Source organism: Cervus canadensis, chromosome 9 (assembly GCF_019320065.1).
Source record: "Cervus canadensis isolate Bull #8, Minnesota chromosome 9, ASM1932006v1, whole genome shotgun sequence".
In the NCBI taxonomy this organism is placed as follows: domain Eukaryota; kingdom Metazoa; phylum Chordata; class Mammalia; order Artiodactyla; family Cervidae; genus Cervus; species Cervus canadensis.
The window spans coordinates 14,101,825-14,119,639 of NC_057394.1; the positions used below are offsets into that span (position 1 = coordinate 14,101,825).

Below are 17,815 nucleotides of genomic sequence, written 5' to 3' on the forward strand. Positions count from 1 at the left end.
CAAGCTACCAACTGTATTTTTCACAGAACTAAAACAAATAACTTCCCAATTTGTATGGAAATACAAAAACCTCAAATAGCCAAAGTAATCTTGAGAAAGAAGAATGGAACTGGAGGAATCAACCTGCCTGACTTCAGACTATACTACAAAGCTACAGTCATCAAGACAGTATGGTACTGGCACAAAGACAGAAATATAGATCAATGGAACAGAATAGAAAGCCCAGAGATAAATCCATGAACCTATGGACACCTTATCTTCAACAAAGGAGGCAAGGATATACAATGGAAAAAAGACAATCTCTTTAACAAGTGGTGCTGGGAAAATTGGTCAACCACTTGTAAAAGAATGAAACTAGAACACTTTCTAACACCATACACAAAAATAAACTCAAAATGGATTAAAGATCTAAGTGTAAGACCAGAAACTATAAAACTCCTAGAGGAGAACATAGGCAAAACACATAAATCACAGCAGGATCCTCTACGACCCACCTCCCAGAATATTGGAAATAAAAGCAAAAATAAACAAGTGGGACCTAATGAAACTTAAAAGCTTTTGCACAACAAAGGAAACTATAAGCAAGGTGAAAAGACAGCCTTCAGATTGGGAGAAAATAATAGCAAACGAAGCAACAGACAAAGAATTAATCTCAAAAATATACAAGCAACTCCTGCAGCTCAATTCCAGAAAAATAAATGACCCAGTCAAAAAATGGGCCAAAGAACTAAACAGACATTTCTCCAAACAAGACATACAGATGGCTAACAAACACATGAAAAGATGCTCAACATCACTCATTATCAGAGAAATGCAAATTAAAATCACAATGAGGTACCATTTTATGCCAGTCAGAATGGCTGCTATCCAAATGTCTATAAACAATAAATGCTGGAGAGGGTGTGGAGAAAAGGGAACCCTCTTACACTGTTGGTGGGAATGCAAAGTAGTACAGCCCACATGGAGAACAGTGTGGAGATTCCTTAAAAAACTGGAAATAGAACTGCCATATGACCCAGTAATCCCACTGCTGGGCATACACACCGAGGAAACCAGAACTGAAAGAGACACGTGCACCCCAATATTCACTGCAGCACTGTTTATAATAGCCAGGACATGGAAGCAACCTAGATGTCCATTGACAGACAAATGGATATGGAAGCTGTGGTACATATGCACCATGGAATATTACTCAGCCATTAAAAAGAATACATTTGAATCAGTTCTAATGAGATGGATGAAACTGGAGCCCATTGTACAGAGTGAAGTAAGCCAGAAAGATAAAGACCAATCCAGTATAGTAACACATATATATGGAATTTAAAAAGATGGTAACGATAACCCTATATGCAAAACAGAAAAAGAGACACAGATGTACAGAACAGACTTTTGGACTCTGTGGGAGAAGGTGAGGGTGGGATGTTTCGAGAGAACAGCATTGAAACATGTATATTATCTATGGTGAAACAGATCACCAGCCCAGGTTGGAGGCATGAGACAAGTGCTCAGGGCTGGCGCACTGGGAAGACCCAGAAGGATCGGGTAGAGAGGGAGGTGGGAGGGAGGATCGGGATGGGGAATACATGTAAATCCATAGCTGATGCATGTCAATGTATGGCAAAAACCACTACAATATTGTAAAGTAATTAGCCTCCAACTAATAAAAATAAATGAAAAAAAAAAAAAAAAAGAAGAAAAACTACAGAATGAAAACAAAAAAACACTGGGAGGTTTTTTTTAAATTTTCAACCCTTTAACACATACCCATTGCTGTGGCTTCCTAGGTGACTCAGTGGTAAAGAATCCACTTGCCAATGCAGGAAACACAGGAGACATGGATTCCATCGTTGAGTCTGGAAGATCTCCTGGAGGAGGAAATAGCAACCCACTCCAGTATTTTTGCCTAGAGAATCCCATGGAGAGAGAAGCCTAATGGGCCACAGTCTATGGGGTTATAAAGAGTCAAAAACCTCTTAGCAGCTGAGCATGCATGCATGTTGATCAAATACTTGTATGAAGAACTAATGCTAAAAGTTTAAGATGGTAGTAGAACACATTTTCAAACTTTTTTTTAACCCCCCCCGCCTTTTTAATCTCTGTATAGGATTTACAGCTTTTGGAGGAAGCAGATCTAACTGAGCTAGGAGACAGAGGAACCCCGCTGAGTGAAGGACAGAAAGCCCGGGTCAGCCTTGCCAGGTAAATGGGGTTTCAGTTGCCATCCTGCCCCTCCTCCTCCGTGGCTCCTAGTGGACGTGAGCACACAGACCCCGCTCACTGGGTAGATCTGTGTGAAGCAGGGTCTTGATTCTTTCCCTGGGCTCCAGGAAGGAACATGAAGTTGTTGGACACCATCATGATTCAGAGATGAGACCCAGGGAGTGTGAAGTGTCCTCTCCTGACATCTCTCTACGTGTTCTAGAGCCGTGTATCAGGATGCAGACATCTACCTCCTGGATGATCCGCTCAGCGCAGTGGATGCAGTAGTCAGCAGGCACTTGTTTGAACAGTGAGTTTGCTCCTGTTTTCTATCATCTCTGCTTTCCAGGAACCCTGTAGAGATAGGGAAGGGAGCGCAGGAAAGTTTTGTGCTTCAGGAGACTCAGCCTGTTCTGCTCTGGTGTCCCTTCCTTCTACAGAAGATCCATCATAGAGAAATTTTGCATCATGATGAGGTCAGGATAGGAAAATACAAAAGGTGCTTCCAGTGTGTGGAGGCCAGCGGAGTCTGTTCTTTAGGGAGTGAGGGATAGACCGCAGATTGCCCCTGCTATTTGCTGTTGATAATCAGACACTGTGGATGGATCCAGACACCAGGAATGAGAGAGATGATGTGTGTTTTTCAAATCAGAGAGTGAGACTCCATAACCTGGTACTTGGCTTCCAGTTCTTTTCCTCCATCATTTTTTTAAGGCACATTAGAAGTGAAGTTTTCGGTACTGACAGAAGACTTCCATGGAAAGAATTTGTTGGTTTACGCTTGTTATTATTTCACTTTGGAAATAAAGTCTTTATTAAGTCTAGACTTAATAAAATCATAAAAGATGAAGCTGTAAAAGTGCTTCACTCAATATGCCAGCAAATTTGGAAAACTCCTCAGTGGTCATAGGACTGGAAAGATCAGTTTTCATTCCAATCCCAAAGAAGGGCAATGCTAAAGAATGTTCAGACTACTACACAAGTGTACTCATTTCAGATGCTAGCAAAGTAATGCTCAAAATTCTCCAAGCTAGGCTTCAATAGTACATGAACTGAGAACTTCCAGATGTTCAAGCTTGATTTAGAAAATCAGAGGAACCATAGATTAAGTTGCCAACATTCATTGGATCATAGAAAAAGCAAGAGAGTTCCAGAAAAAACATCTACTTCTGCTTCATTGACTATGTTAAAGTGTTTGTGTGGATCACAACAAACTGGGGAAAATTCTTAAAGAGATGGAAATACCAAGACCACCTGACCTGCCTCCTGAGAAACCTGTATACAGGTCAAGAAACAACAGTTAGAACTGGACATGGAACAAGGGACTTGTTCCAAATTGTGAAAAGACTACATCAAGGGTGTGTATTGTCACCATGATTGCATAACTTCTATGCAGACTGCACGACTGGATGAAGTGCAAGCTGTAATCAAGATTGCTGGGAGGAATATCAATAACCTCAGATATGCAGATGACACCATTCTTATGGCAGAAAGAGAAGAGGATCTAAAGAGACTCTTGATGAAGGTGAAAGAGGAGAGTGAAAAAGTTGGCTTAAAGCTCAACATTCAGAAAACTATGATCGTGGCATCTGGTCCCATCACTTCATGGCAAGTAGATGGGGAAACAGTGGGAAACAGTGGCTGACTTTATTTTTTTGGGCTCCAAAATCACTGCAGATGGTGACTGCAGTCATGAAATTAAAAAATGCTTACTCCTTGGAAGGAAAGTTATGACCAACCTAGACAGCATATTAAAAAGCAGAGACATTACTTTGTCAATAAAGGTCCAGCTATGTAGTCAAGGCTATGGTTTTTCTGGCAGTCATGTATGGATGTGAGAGTGGGACTATTAAGAAAGCTGAACGCCGAAGAATTGATGCTTTTGAACTGTAATGTTGGAGAAGACTCTTGAGAGTCCCTTGGACTGCAAGGAGATCAAACCAATCTATCCTAAAGGAGATCAGTCCTGGGTGTTCATTGGAAGGACTGATGTTGAAGCTGAAACTCCAATACTTTGGCCACTTGATGCGAAGAGCTGACTCATTTGTAAAGACCCTGATGCTGGGAAGGATTGAGAGCAGGAGGAGAAGGGGACGACAGAGGATGAGATGGTTGGATGACATCACCAACTAAATGGACATGGGTTTGGGTGGACTCCGGCAGTTGGTGATGGACAGGGAGGCCTGGCGTGCTGCAGTTCGTGGGGTCGCAAAGAATTGGACATGACTGAGCAAATGAACTGAATCTCCTAATACCAACACATTGGAGATTAGGTACCATGTGTGAATTTTGGAGAACAAAAACATTCAGTCTATAGCAAGTTGTCACAGTTGGGGTGCTTAAAGATTAGAAATTAATTTTCTCACAGTTCTTGAGTCTACAGGTTCAAGGTGTGGGCAGGTTTAGTTTCTCCTGAGACCTCTCTCCTTGGATTCTGACTGCATTCACCTCGCTGTGTCCTTACATGATTTTCCCTCTGTTTACACACAACCTCTGTCTCTGTCCTTTTTTTTTTTTTTTAAAAGAATTGTTTTTATTGAAATATAGTTAATTTATTACATTGTGTTAATTTTGTGCAGCAAAGTGACTCAGTTATACACATATATTCACTCTTTTCCATTATGGTTTATCTCAGGGTATTGACTATAGTTCCCTGTACTATACCATAGAACCTTGTGAGACGTGTGAGGAGCTCTGAGCCCTGGACACTAGGATCTGGGATTCCACGTCCACTAAACAGAAGTCATTAGACTTTGGTGGAACCTGCCCATGTATAAAATGTGCTTAGTGTTGGGGTGATGAAAGAGTTGTGGAGATGGATGGTGGTGATGTCTGCACAATAATGTGAATTTACTTAATGCCACTGAGCTATATGCTTAAAATGGTTAAAATGGTAAATTTCATATTATGTATACTGTAACACACATATACAGAAAACTGCATAGTAGCACTGGATCTTTGAGAACACGGGGAAGCAAGACAGGTAACACACAGCTATGGCCTCCAGCTCTCTAATCTGACCCCCCCTTTTCACCCTCTCCTTTTGTGACTTGATGAATTTTCCATTAGAGAAGTGCCTTGTGTCTTGTCATGAGTTGAGTGACGGGGGCTAGTGCTGTGATAGGGATTCCCCACCCCCACCTCCTGGCATCATTAATATCTCAGCCTCCCTGTTCCCAGCACCCCACCCTGAACTCAACAAATGTCTTTCATCCCCTCTTGTGAGCATCTGCACAAGTTCCCCATCACTGCAGGAACAGTTTCTACTGGTGGTTGCATCTGTGTCACAGGGAGGGGTGAGCAAGGCAATTGGTGTCAAGTACAGTGTGCTGATCACAAGAGGTCTCTTGAGTTCTTTTTCAAACACAGGAGATATTTATAAAATCTAAAATATTTTGGGTGTACCACTTTGGGTATATACTTGATAGAAGCAAGGTTAAGATTGTTGTTTGCTAATCAGAACTACATTCTCTAGGGTGACGTAAAGCAGACAGCATGAAAGTATTTTAGGAAACCACTCAGCAGCGACTGCAATGTTCTCAAGTTAGGAAATTGGATGGAGCAATATTCTATGAGAGATGATGGTCATGTGGAAGCTTAGTAATAGGAAGGGTTTTGTATTAAGAGTGAATGAATCACACTTCTACTTACCATTAACAGTTTCCTTCCATCATGAAGGAAAGCCATTCAGGTTTGTGAGTTTTACTTTATGCTGTGAACACTAAATGGGTTCTGTCACCTACAGAAGGTGAGAGGCCTTAGGTGAACTGATGGAGTCTCATCATGCCATGGGGATCATGCTATGGGTCCTGTTCTGGTTCAGTCCCACATCACCAGACCCCTACCTCCTGCATCATCAGGTCTTCAGGTCTGCCTTGATCAGACTCTCACGCTGCTGTCTACACAGCTCACCCTCCTGCTCCAGCCCTTCTTAAGCCCCCCACCCATCACGTTCAGGAAGCAACTCCAGGTCCTTAAACAAAGAATGGGCTTCTTTGCTGTCTTCCCCCATCAGCCTTTCCAGCTCATCCCCACACCTACTCGGCGTCCAGCTGTGCTGGCTCTGTGGGGGTCCTTTCTCACCCCTGTCTGTCTGTACATACTGGTCCCTCTGTCCCAGAGCCAAGGAACAGTGTCCCAGGACACGGAAGGTGGAAGATGGGCCCTGCCGTTCCCTCCTGCTCCTCCAGGGGGCACCTGTGCCCTCCGTCTTCCCACAGCCCTCAGTGGGTGCACTTGACCATTTATGAGTCCCTCCAACCCCTCCTAAGCTGTGAATGCAGGAAGGCGCCTCAATCCAGTGCAGGCACTCTGCACCTGCTGTGTCTTCTTCCAGGTTGTGTTTCCACATGGTCTCAGGGCTCCTGTGCCTCCCCATCTAAGATAGCAGCCCCCCTTGCTTTCCCTACAGAGCACACGTCACAGCCCCATATTGCATTTCTCTAAACTCATTCAGTGTGTTCGCCTTTATGTGGTGCAAAGTACTGTCTGCTTTCTTGACCTGTGATGTAGGTCAAATGAGTGGCACGTCAGTAAATTGAATGAATGCTGATTGAATGAATGAAGGTGGGGACTCTGTCTTATTTTTATCCCCTCTATCACGGATGTGTCTCCTTTTAACATAGTCCTTATATAGGATTATACTGTGTTGGCCAAAAAGTTCATTTGGGTTTTTTCTGTAAGATGTTATGGAAAAATCCAAACAAACTTTGTGGCCAACCCAGCAAATAGGATCAACACAGCCCTTGTAGAGGAACAACACTTAAACAACTTGTTGAAACAATTATTTTTATGACATGACTTGGAAATATCACTTTCACTTTTCTTAGAGATTTAATGTGCATGCTAAGTCACTTCAGTCTGACTCTGTGCTACTCCATGGACTATAGCCCACCAGGATCCTCTCTCCATGGGATTTTCTAGGCAAGAATACTGGAGTGGGTTACTGTGTCCTTCTCCAGGGGATCTTCCCGACCCAGGGATTGAACCGTCTCTTAAGTCTCCTGCATTGGCAGGTGGGTTCTTGCCCAATAGCGCCACCTGGAGAGAGATTTGGATAAAAAGCATTATTTAGGAAGCATTTACCCTGGAGGAGGACATGGCAACCCACTCTGGTATCCTTGCCTGGAAAATCCCCATGGACAGAGGTGCCTGGCAGGCTGCAGCCCATGGGGTCGCAAAGAGTCGGACACGGCTGAGCGACTACTCACAGGAAGCATTCAAAGCCATCAGCTGATCACTTCATTGTAATTATTTGTATCTCCTCATCTATGATGGGATGTTCGGAAGAAAACATTTTATACCTTTTGGGTTACTCCATCCTGGACTTAACAGCCCATCAAATTTGATTAACATCCATCTTTAGGGACTATTGGCAGGTTATTATGAATTAAGAAGAAACAATTTCATTAAAAGCTTTAGTGCTAAGTGTGATGAGGGGGTTACTCAGTCAAGAAACTTAGGTAGGAAAACTGAACTAAGGAAAAACTGTCAAAGGGAAAAATGACTCCTTTTGGACTTAGTGAAGCAATGGTGTGTGTGTCTACATCCTGGGCTCCTGCTTCTGATCACAGACCCAGTGTCCAGAGTGTTCCCTTAGGACTTTTCTGTCCTGAATCCAAAGCACAGGGCCAGTTGTGGGTTCTGGAGAAGTAGAGAAGGGAGCTGACATTTATTGGATGGATTGGTGATTTGATTTCTCAAAACATGTGGATGAGTTGTCACTGATGCTGTTTTGAGATGAAGAAACTGAGGTTTAGTCGCTCGTCCGATGTTGTCAGGCTCGTGAGAGGGACTGAGCTACAGTCTGCTGCCTCCAGACTCTCCATCTGACTCACTCACAGGCTGAGCTCTGGCCCAGGTTCCTGTGATTTGACCTGCAAGGGGCTCAGGCTCCCAGATTACCTGCCTGGAGCCCTGCCTGTGGTCACCGGGGCCCTGGACCTAGTCAATCACTTCCCTGGAGGGTTGTGGACCCTGTGGGTTTGAGACTGGGTCTTAGTTCCTAGGGGTCTGCATTTAAAATGTAGGAGCAGTTGGAGGAGTTATTGTAAAAACACACTTAAGGTTGGAAGCTGAGGGGGGTTGTCGGGCTGCACCCAGCAGGCCTGCCAGACCTGTACTTGCCCAGCATAGACTTAGGAAAGAGCCCGGAATCAGTGCAGAGACACAGATGGTTTAATGGTTAGGGCCAGCTTACACTTGTGAAGGAAATCCTGGAAGGACATCCACCATTTGAGGCCCACGTTGGGACAGGACACCGTGGCAGTCTTTGCTCCCAGGAGAAGCGGAGAGCAGGGTGGGGAGATTACCTGTCATAAGGGGAGTTGATGTTAGGTTGGGCCATCAGTTACTGTGAAAACCAGCAGAGGGTCATGCCCCTCCTGCCCCTTTGACAAGCATCATGGAGGGTTCTGATCTAAAGCTAGAACAACCATTAGCTGGGCTCTGGGACAAGTGTGTAGGAAGGTCAGTCACATGAGTAGGTGTAGGTGAAGCAGGCACTGGTTAGGCACGGATGCACAGAGAGCAAGAGAATAGCCATCTTGGGTGATCTGATCACACCACCTAAGAGAACTGATCAGACCTAAGAGAACTGGTGTGTCTTTTGAGCCACTGGATGATTCCCAGTGTGATTTCCATTCTTTCATTTTCATATCTGGAAGGTCTTACTTCCTGGATGGGATAGAACATTGTAGAGACTGATGGAGGCCACGCTAGCATTCATTTTCTTACTAATACTATTTGGGAAGAAGTGCCTAGAAAATGACCTCTGGCAAAAGTTACCAAGAATCAATTAATCCTTTGTTGTTAATACGTACATCATAAATCATAAATAATCACCTAAATACTAAGAAAAAATCTACAGAATTTTATATGATATAGATCCCTGTTCTCCCATTCCCACATAATGATAAAATAATGTTTTAGTTTGGTTAAGTTTTGGAATCTCAGTATTGCTCTATTATTTTCCATTATGAGACATATAAATTATTGCTAAGCTGAGTTTTAGGAAAAGAAATTTAGCAAGTGCCTCCTTTAATGAACTGTATTTAAAAAGTTTTTAGCAGAGCTAGAGTCAAGTTTGCTGCTGATAAATTTGAGGACGTACTTGTCATCATTGACTTATATTTGTATTTAATTTAATTATTGTTTATTTGGCATTTAAGACATAGACCTTAGCTATGTTGTTTTTGTCTCATTATGTTTTCAAAATATGTATTTTCAGTTTGGAGCACCCCCATTAATGTGCTTTTGCATACTGTACCTTTTACATTTGTAGGTGTATTCGTAAGGTCTTGAAGGAGAAGACCACAATCTTAGTGACTCATCAGTTGCAGTACCTAAAGGATGCAAGTCAGATTCTGATACTGAAAGATGTAAGTAGTTTCTAGAAGTCTGGGGAACTTGCTAGCACTCAAGTGTGTTGAAGATCAGGCCTCCCAGCAGGTCATTCTCTTTGGATTCAAAGTAAATGCCCCTTACTCAGTTTTACTCTCCCTTCTTCTCAGAGTTGGTGTTCATGTCTTTGAAGATGAATCTGAAGACCTGTAGAAATGTCACTATTACACTCCAAGCCACATAAACCCTAAAATATAGAAAAGTGCTACTGCAGAGTTACTAAATTATCACTGTTCTAGTGAAATTGTTAAGGATGCTGTTTTATGTAAAACTTTCCCTCCCTTTCCACAACTTAAAGAGTATTAATTTGAAATTAGAGATACTAAGACCTGATTCTATACAGGTGATTGTTATACATAGTTTGCTGGAAGAGCATCTTCTATTAATACCAGAAGTGAGGCTGGGTATCCAAGCACCTGGGTCAGAGATGCCCACTCAGCTGGTGTCTCCAGTTGCTGGTCTCCCTGCCCAGGTCTCTATATGCCTGATACATGTGGGAGCCTGTGCAGCAGGAGGACAAGGCCCTGCCCTCACGGGGCTCCTGTTCTTATGGGGAGGATGTGACAAAGCGGGAGTGAGGGTGACATCCTGGCTGCCTCCCTGAGGATTTGGTGACCCCCGGGGCCTGAATGACAGGAAGGTGGGGTTCATGCAGTCACCTGGGGGAGGGGGTCTGAGGCAGGGGGTCCTCAGGAAGGAGCGACTTGGAAGGTTGGAGGAACAGCAGGAAGACCAGCATGTCTGAGGAGGGTGAGCAGGGGGGCATGGAGGGAGCTTGTCCCCGAGCAGTGGGCAGCAAGCCTGAAAGTGGGATGGAAGCCTTGAACAGACCAGGGCAGAGGAGGGATGTGGTCTGATGTGGGAGCTAAGAGATTACTCTGATGGTCATTGGAGGGGGGACAGCAGAAGCAGTTACAAGCCTTAGTAAAGCTGAGGAGACAGAAGTGTGAGCTCAGGCTAGGATGTCAGTTTCTAGAGCTACTGTAACAAAGTACTGCAAACTGGGTGACTTAAAACAACAGAAGTTTATGGTCACCCTGTTGTGGAGGCTATAGGTCCCAAATGCAGGTGCTGGCAGGGCCGTGCTCTCCCTGAAGGCTCCAGGGGAGAATCCTTCCCTCCAGCCTCTGGTGTTCACTGCCTCGTGCACCTTGGCCTGCAGGTGCAGCACTGTGGTCTCTGCCTCTGAGGTCACATGGCCATTGTCCTGGTGTCTGTCTGGGTCTCTTCTCATAAGGACGTCAGTCATGTTGGATTTAGGGTCACACTGCTCCAGTGTGACCTTATCTTAACTTGATTACATCTGCAAAGACCCTGTTTCCAAATAAGGTCATGTTCATAGGTGTCATGTTTAGGGCTTAAACATACCTTTTCGGGGGCCACCATTCAACCCACAACTCCTAGCATGGTTGGCAGTGGGGTGGAGATCAGTGAGAATTTTTCAGACTTGGTGGTGGTTTGATGCTTGCTGTCTTTGTGTCTTAGCACCTCCCTTGTTAACCCTTGCCTGTTCCAATCCCTTGGTTAGATCCCTCACTTATTGAATGAATTTCTGCCCTAAGAAAATTATTAAAATGCAGAACCCCTGCCTCTCTAGAAGCAGTTCCATGTGTTGACTGTTAACCACTCTTTCAGGAATGGGGAGCTCAGTTTTCTCAAATTTGATAGCAGTTAATTTCATATTTGGAAGAGGGTGATACTAGAGTGAAAACTCCAACATTGACAGTGTTATAAACACGGGATCAGTGGGCAGGAGAATAATCCATTTAGCCCATCCCTAGATGTTCTAGGTTCCCCTTATTGCTTCTTTTGAAGGCACCGCTCAATTTTAGTGCTATCAGAACAACTATTTGTCCACCGGTGAGCACCCCTGGATGAGCTGTGGGTCCATCCTTACTGTTTGTCTGGTTCCTCTCTAACAGCAGAGGGAGGATGACTGCCTCTCATCCCTTGAAAATTGTCAGTGCTTGCCTGTCGAGTGAAATTGCTATCCTTGTACTACTACTCATTTCCTTGTGCATCTTACAAATACTAAGTGGAAATTGATAATTTCATCAAATAAGGTGCATTAATTTTGCCTTCCAAGTGGAGCAAGGCACAATATATCCTAAATAATTTTCTAATTCTGTGGTAACATATGGCACCCAAAGGCTTCACTGAATTTCTCCCAGTGGACTACCTCAGGAGATAGGGTGAGAGAGGCACCAGCTAGTGTCCTGGGCCACATTTTTCTACTTGACCTGCCTTAACCAGAAATGCCCTCATTTGATTAGTTTTGTATCCAGGAATTTTCCCTAATATTTTGTTTGACACTAGGTGAATGAACTGAGTCTTATTTCATGGGGTCAGAAAATAGTGAAGACATCTGCATGTTATTTTAGATGACTTTGTAAGAGAGGGAAACTGTGCAAGGATGTGTCACATGGGCTTAAAGAGAGCTCTGTGATTGGCTGTACCTTAAGCAGATGCCTGAAGAGAGGACACCTGCTTGGCTGCTTGTGATTGGTTGTTCTTAAGTGTTTTTTTTCCTTCATTTATGAGTGCATTGATTCTTAGGTGTTGGTTTGCTGGCATGGGCTGTCAAGGATTCAGAGCCACCCAGTTTTATGACCTCCTTGTTTAAATACTTGGACAGGTGGGATATTGAATTTTCAGTTGGGAACTTCCTGCATTTGTGGAGAAGTGGTAAAGACCATGAAGGCAGAGTTCATGGATTCTCTCCAGAGCTGGTTCCTACATGTCTTGTCCTAGCTGGGCACATGATACTATATCCATTGTCACTGAAAATTTGATGAAAGACCATTACCTATGGAAACGTTCTTGTGGCCACCTCTGTGTCAATCTTTCCTAGAATATCTTGCCCAATTAACTTTTTTGAAAAAAAAATTGTGCTTGTCACATGATGCTTCTCTCAGTTTCCTTATTGTCTAAAAATACTATAGTGATACTTCCACCAATATCTGTACTTTTAGCTTCCCTGAATTCCCATGGTAGTTATGTCAATGGCCTCCATTTTTAAAACATGAACACACATTACTTTCATATCCCCCAGCACCTAGCATAGGGTTTGGCTAATGCTTGCATGTATGTTGAGTTGAACTCAACTCAATTTGTTCACCAGAATTCCAAATCTAAGGATCGTTTTCATAGGAAAATCATAATTTAAGACTGGTTAATTTTTCCTGATTAGTATGTAGATTAGATTAATATTATCAAATGCAAATACATTCCTTTTAAATTCTTTATTTTAGGGAAAAATTCTACAAAAGGGGACTTTTGCTGAGTTTCCGAAATCTGGGATAGATTTTGAAGATATCCTTTTAATGAAGGAGATTGAGGAGACCGAACCATCTCCAGGTCCAGGAACTCCCAGTCTGATCTCTGAGACTTTGGTTCCATCTCAACAGTCTTCCAGACCCTCCTTGAAAGATGTGGCTCCAGAGGACCAAGATGTGCGTTTCTCATCCTGCAGTGTGCCCTGGTCTGTCTGCTCTTGGTGGTCTCGTAGACCTTCGGTCTGCTCTATTCATGACATCTTCATTTGTCCCAAAGTAAATCCTAAGGTTCCCAAAGTCTTACTCCATGGAATTGGCTGAATTAGAAGAGCCTGAAAGGAGCAAGCCTGCTTGGGGTTCCCTTCTGGGTGTAGAATGGAGAATCTTATGGCGACCAGGAGTGGGTGCACTGCTATGAATTTCTGGGTGCAAGTGGCTCACACTGATAGGAGAACTCATCAGTTTACCATAGTTACATTCTACTTGCTCTGGTGGATCCTAGCTTTCCTTATGCATCCAGAGTCTTAATGTGAAGATCCCCTTAGACCGAGTCCTGCTGTGACCACATTAAATCAGCTACTTTTCCTATATGTTGGAATGTTCTGGCACTGCAGATGACTATTTTGCTCCATTATCAGATGGTTTGTGATAGGCCAGAGATAGTGTGTGCAAAGGACATGACACAGAATTAGTTCTTGCCTTATTTTCTTGCCCGTTAAGGCTTAGAACCACACCTTATCCACCTTGAATCCCCAGTGGCCAGGAGAGAGCTGAGGACATCCTTGGCTAATGTGATTTTGTAATGCATCCTAAACTGTTCAGACAGAAATGCAAAAATGCACTAGCTCTCTCTTAAAAACATACCCAGGTATTCCTTGATATTCAAACCCTCACTGTCCAAACCCAGGAGCCTGATGACTCTGACAAGTATTGAGATTAGTCCCTCACATTCCATACTCAGCAATCACTCTCTGAAATTCAGGGACCACAAAGATTCAGATCAAATGCTGTCTCCCGGCTATGAACCTCAGATTATTCCAACTTCAATGTGAACTCATTTTATTTTATTTGGCTAGGATTTTGAGCATCGAGTATGTTTTATGTTTCTGTCATTGGAAGTGATACATGTCATTTAGAGGGATATGTTAGTGTCATATTGTTTGGTATATTAGTTTGGAACAAGCCTCTGCATTTTTACTTGAATTAGGTATGTTGTACTTGAACCAAGAGTCATGATGACTTTAAGTAAAGCCACCCAACAGTGATTAATCTCATGCGAATGATGTTTCTTTATTTCTAATAGATTTCTAAGGATAGGATTGTTGGGTCTGAAGGTACATGCACACATGGTTTGACCAGATATTCCCACACTCTTCTCTGTAGGAGATGGGCCATCCTACATTCCTATGAGCATATGAGATGTGTCTTTTTCCACAACTTTGCAGTGGAGGGCATTGTTGAACTTTGGAAATTTGGCGGTTCCTTACTTAAAATTTTGTTCCTCACTTCCATTTTTCTCTTTCAGGCTGAGAATATACAGGTTACATTACCACTGGAAGGCCGTTTGGTGGGAAAAGTTGGTTTTAAGACCTACAAGAATTACTTCACAGCTGGGGCTCACCAGTTTATCATCATTTTCCTTATTCTAGTAAACATCGCAGCTCAGGTAAATATGGACATTTATTTTGGTTTGTGCCCTCAGCTTGATATTTACATACTATTTATGCTGTACTTATTTAATTTATATTAATATTGTTTTGAATATTTAGAGATTTATCTTAAAGAACTGGCTGATGAGGTTGTGGGCTCTAGCTGAGTGAATGTGAAATCAGAAAGGCAGGTCTACAGGCTGGAACCTCAGGCAGGAGCTGACCCTGCTGTCTTGAGGCAGAATTTCTTTCTCCTCCAGGAAGCCTCAGGTTTGGCTCTCCCAGCCTTTGACTGACTGGACGAGGCCACCACAGTGTTGAGGGTGATCTCCTCTACTGAAGTTCTGATGACAGATGTGAACCACAACCACAACATACCTTCACAGCAACATCTAGGCCAGTGTTTGGTTGAGTCCCCGGAGACTGGCCTGGCCAAACTGACACAGAAAACTGACCATCACAGTACCTGTCAAGATTTTTCCTTTAAAAAAAATCCCCACATTTATACTATTGTATTTTGCAGTCCACTTGGATTTGCATTGAAAAGAATTCTGTGAGCAAAATAAGCCAGGCTTTCTGGCATTGTATGTACACAACAGAGAGATTCTAAGAAAAAGGATGTGTTTTAAGGATTTTAAAACGCAGCATGCCCTCCCCTGAGCTGTGGTCATCGGGGTGTGGGGCTTGGCGCAGACCTGAGCTGGAAGGACCGCTTCGTGTCCTGGAGCCTTCCCCTCCCCCATCCTGTGAGCGGTGTGAGGCTTAGTGATGTCAGCGTCTGAGTGACTGTGTTTCCTGCTCCAGGTCACCTACTCCCTGCAGGACTGGTGGCTTGCATACTGGTGAGTGATTCCTGGTCTGACCCAAAGTGCTGTGATATCTACACGAACCTCACTTTCCCACAGAGTCAGGGGGAGAGATGGGGCTAGTTCAGCCTCCTCTTCTGACCCTCACATAGTTTCCCTGAAGAAAAATGAAAGTTCCTGCTGGTGGAGTGTGACTCTCCCATGGTCTCTCCCCAAGTCTGACCCTCAGCAGCTTCTTCACAGACAGTTTTGAGAACTGCAAGTTGTGATTCAAATGGAATTTTTATAAGATAGAGGGACACGGGGCCCTGTGAGCCGTTTTCTAGCATAAAACATATCCCCTAAATTGAGATTAATTTTTTTATTTACCTAAATTTTATCTATAGTGTAATTTTATTTCCTGTTCCATAGGGCAAATGGACAGAGTACTCTGTATTCCATAGAGTATGGAAAAGAAAACGCAATTGTGATGCCTAATCCTGTCTGGTACTTTACAGTTCATGCAGGTAAAGTTGAGTCTATTATATGAGAGGCTGAGTTGCTTACAATGAGCCTGTGTGAGCACCTAGGGCTCCCAGGTGTAATTCAGTAATGTCTTACCTTGTGGCTTGGCTAGAAAAGAATCACCTGCAATGCAGGAGACCTGACTCTGATCTCTGGGTTGGGAAGATTTCCTGAAGAAGGGAACGGCTACTCCACTGTTTTGGCTTGGAGAATTCCACATACTATTGCATGGGGTCGAAAAGAGTTAGACATGACTGAGCGACATTCACTTCAACAGATGAAGAGTCTGAGTTGCATCTACTCTGTGAATCAATTAGAATGGTTATTTTTGAAGTCTACTAGAAGAAAGAGGGTGCATGAAGACTTAATTTGCTCTGTAGTGGATTTTGGTAGTTAAACCAGGATTGCATACTGAGAAAATCAGCCACTGGAGATATTTGCTATTGTCTACTATAGTAGGTTGCCTTAGCTAAATCTTCTATCATATGAATGGGCAGTGAAAGTGAAAGTCACTCAGTTGTGTCCGACTTTTTGTGACCCCTCATCTATACAGTTCATGGAATTCTCAGTATGAATGGGCCACAGAGTTAGAAAAGGATCCTGACCCTGTGGTTTGCACTGTTTCAATTCTTTCTGAATAAACTGTGGCTTTTATTAATCTTGGAAGAAATCCTCTGGCAACAAGTGTCTCCAAGTAAAAGCATTATTCCCTCGCAGGTATGCAAACTCCCATTTGCCACACTCCTCATCTTTTTTATTTTTTTAAATATAAATTTATTTATTTTAATTGGAGGCTAATTACTTTACAGTATTGTAGTGGTTTTACCATACATTGACATGAATCTGCCACGGGTGTACATGTGTTCCCCATGCTGAACCCCCTCCCACCTCCCTCCCTATCCCATCCCTCTGGGTCATCCAGTGCACCAGCCCTGAGCATCCTGTCTCATGCATCAAACCTGGACTGGCAATTCATTTCACATATGATAATATACGTGTTTCAATGCCATTCTCCCAAATCATCCCACCCTCGTCCTCTCCCACAGGGTCCAAAAGATTGTTCTATACATCTGTGTCTCTTTTGCTGTCTTGCATATAGGGTTATCATTACCATTTTTCTAAATTCCATATATATGCGTTAGTATACTGTATTGGTGTTTTTCTTTTGGGCTTACTTCACTCTGTATAATAGGTTCCAGTTTCATCCACCTCATTAGAACTGATTCAAATGTATTCTTTTTAATGGCTGAGTAATATTCCATTGTGTATATGTACCATAGCTTCCTTATCCATTCATCTGTCAATGGACTTCTAGGTTGCTTCCATGTCCTGGCTATTATAAACAGTGCTGCGATGAACATTGGGGTACACGTGTCTCTTTCAGATCTGGTTTCCTCGGTGTATATGCCCAGCAGTGGGATTGCTGGGTCATATAGCAGTTCTATTTCCAGTTTTTTAAGGAATCTCCACACTTTTCTCCATATGGGCTGTACTACTTTGCATTCCCATCAACAGTGTAAGAGGGCTCCCTTTTCTCCACACCCTCTCCAGCATTTATTGCTTGTAGACGTTTGGATAGCAGCCATTCTGACTGGCATAAAATGGTACCTCATTGTGATTTTAATTTGCATTTCTCTGTTAATGAGTGATGTTGAGCATCTTTTCATGTGTTTGTTAGCCATCTGTATGTCTTCTTTGGAGAAATATATGTTTAGTTCTTTGGCCCATTTTTTGATTGGGTTGTTTATTTTTCTGGAATTGAGCTGCAGGAGTTGCTTGTATATTTTTGAGATTAATCCTTTGTTTGTTGCTTCATTTGCTATTATTTTCTCCCAATCTGAAGGCTGTCTTTTCACCTTGCTTATAGTTTCCTTTGTTGTACAAAAGCTTTCAAGTTTCACTAGGTCCCACTTGTTTATTTTTGCTTTTATTTCCAATATTCTGGGAGGTAGGTCATAGAGGATCCTGCTATGATTTATGT

The 17,815-nt window shown here is 43.0% G+C and overlaps 1 protein-coding gene across 6 annotated transcripts in view; it reads left to right on the forward strand.

The window, feature by feature from the left end:
• Nucleotides 1-17,815, forward strand: part of LOC122447477 (ATP-binding cassette sub-family C member 4-like) — a 1,659,665-nt gene that overhangs the window by 53,955 nt on the left and 1,587,895 nt on the right. For all 6 annotated transcript variants that reach the window (XR_006271252.1, XM_043478127.1, XM_043478128.1 and 3 more), the window contains exons 12-18: nt 2,105-2,199; nt 2,423-2,509; nt 9,482-9,578; nt 12,852-13,052; nt 14,401-14,541; nt 15,329-15,366; nt 15,742-15,836. Coding sequence is in view for 5 of the 6 variants with exons in the window: in XM_043478127.1 (XP_043334062.1) it covers nt 2,105-2,199; nt 2,423-2,509; nt 9,482-9,578; nt 12,852-13,052; nt 14,401-14,541; nt 15,329-15,366; nt 15,742-15,836 (754 nt within the window). In the remaining variant the exon portion in view is untranslated. The remainder of the gene's footprint in view (nt 1-2,104; nt 2,200-2,422; nt 2,510-9,481; nt 9,579-12,851; nt 13,053-14,400; nt 14,542-15,328; nt 15,367-15,741; nt 15,837-17,815) is intronic.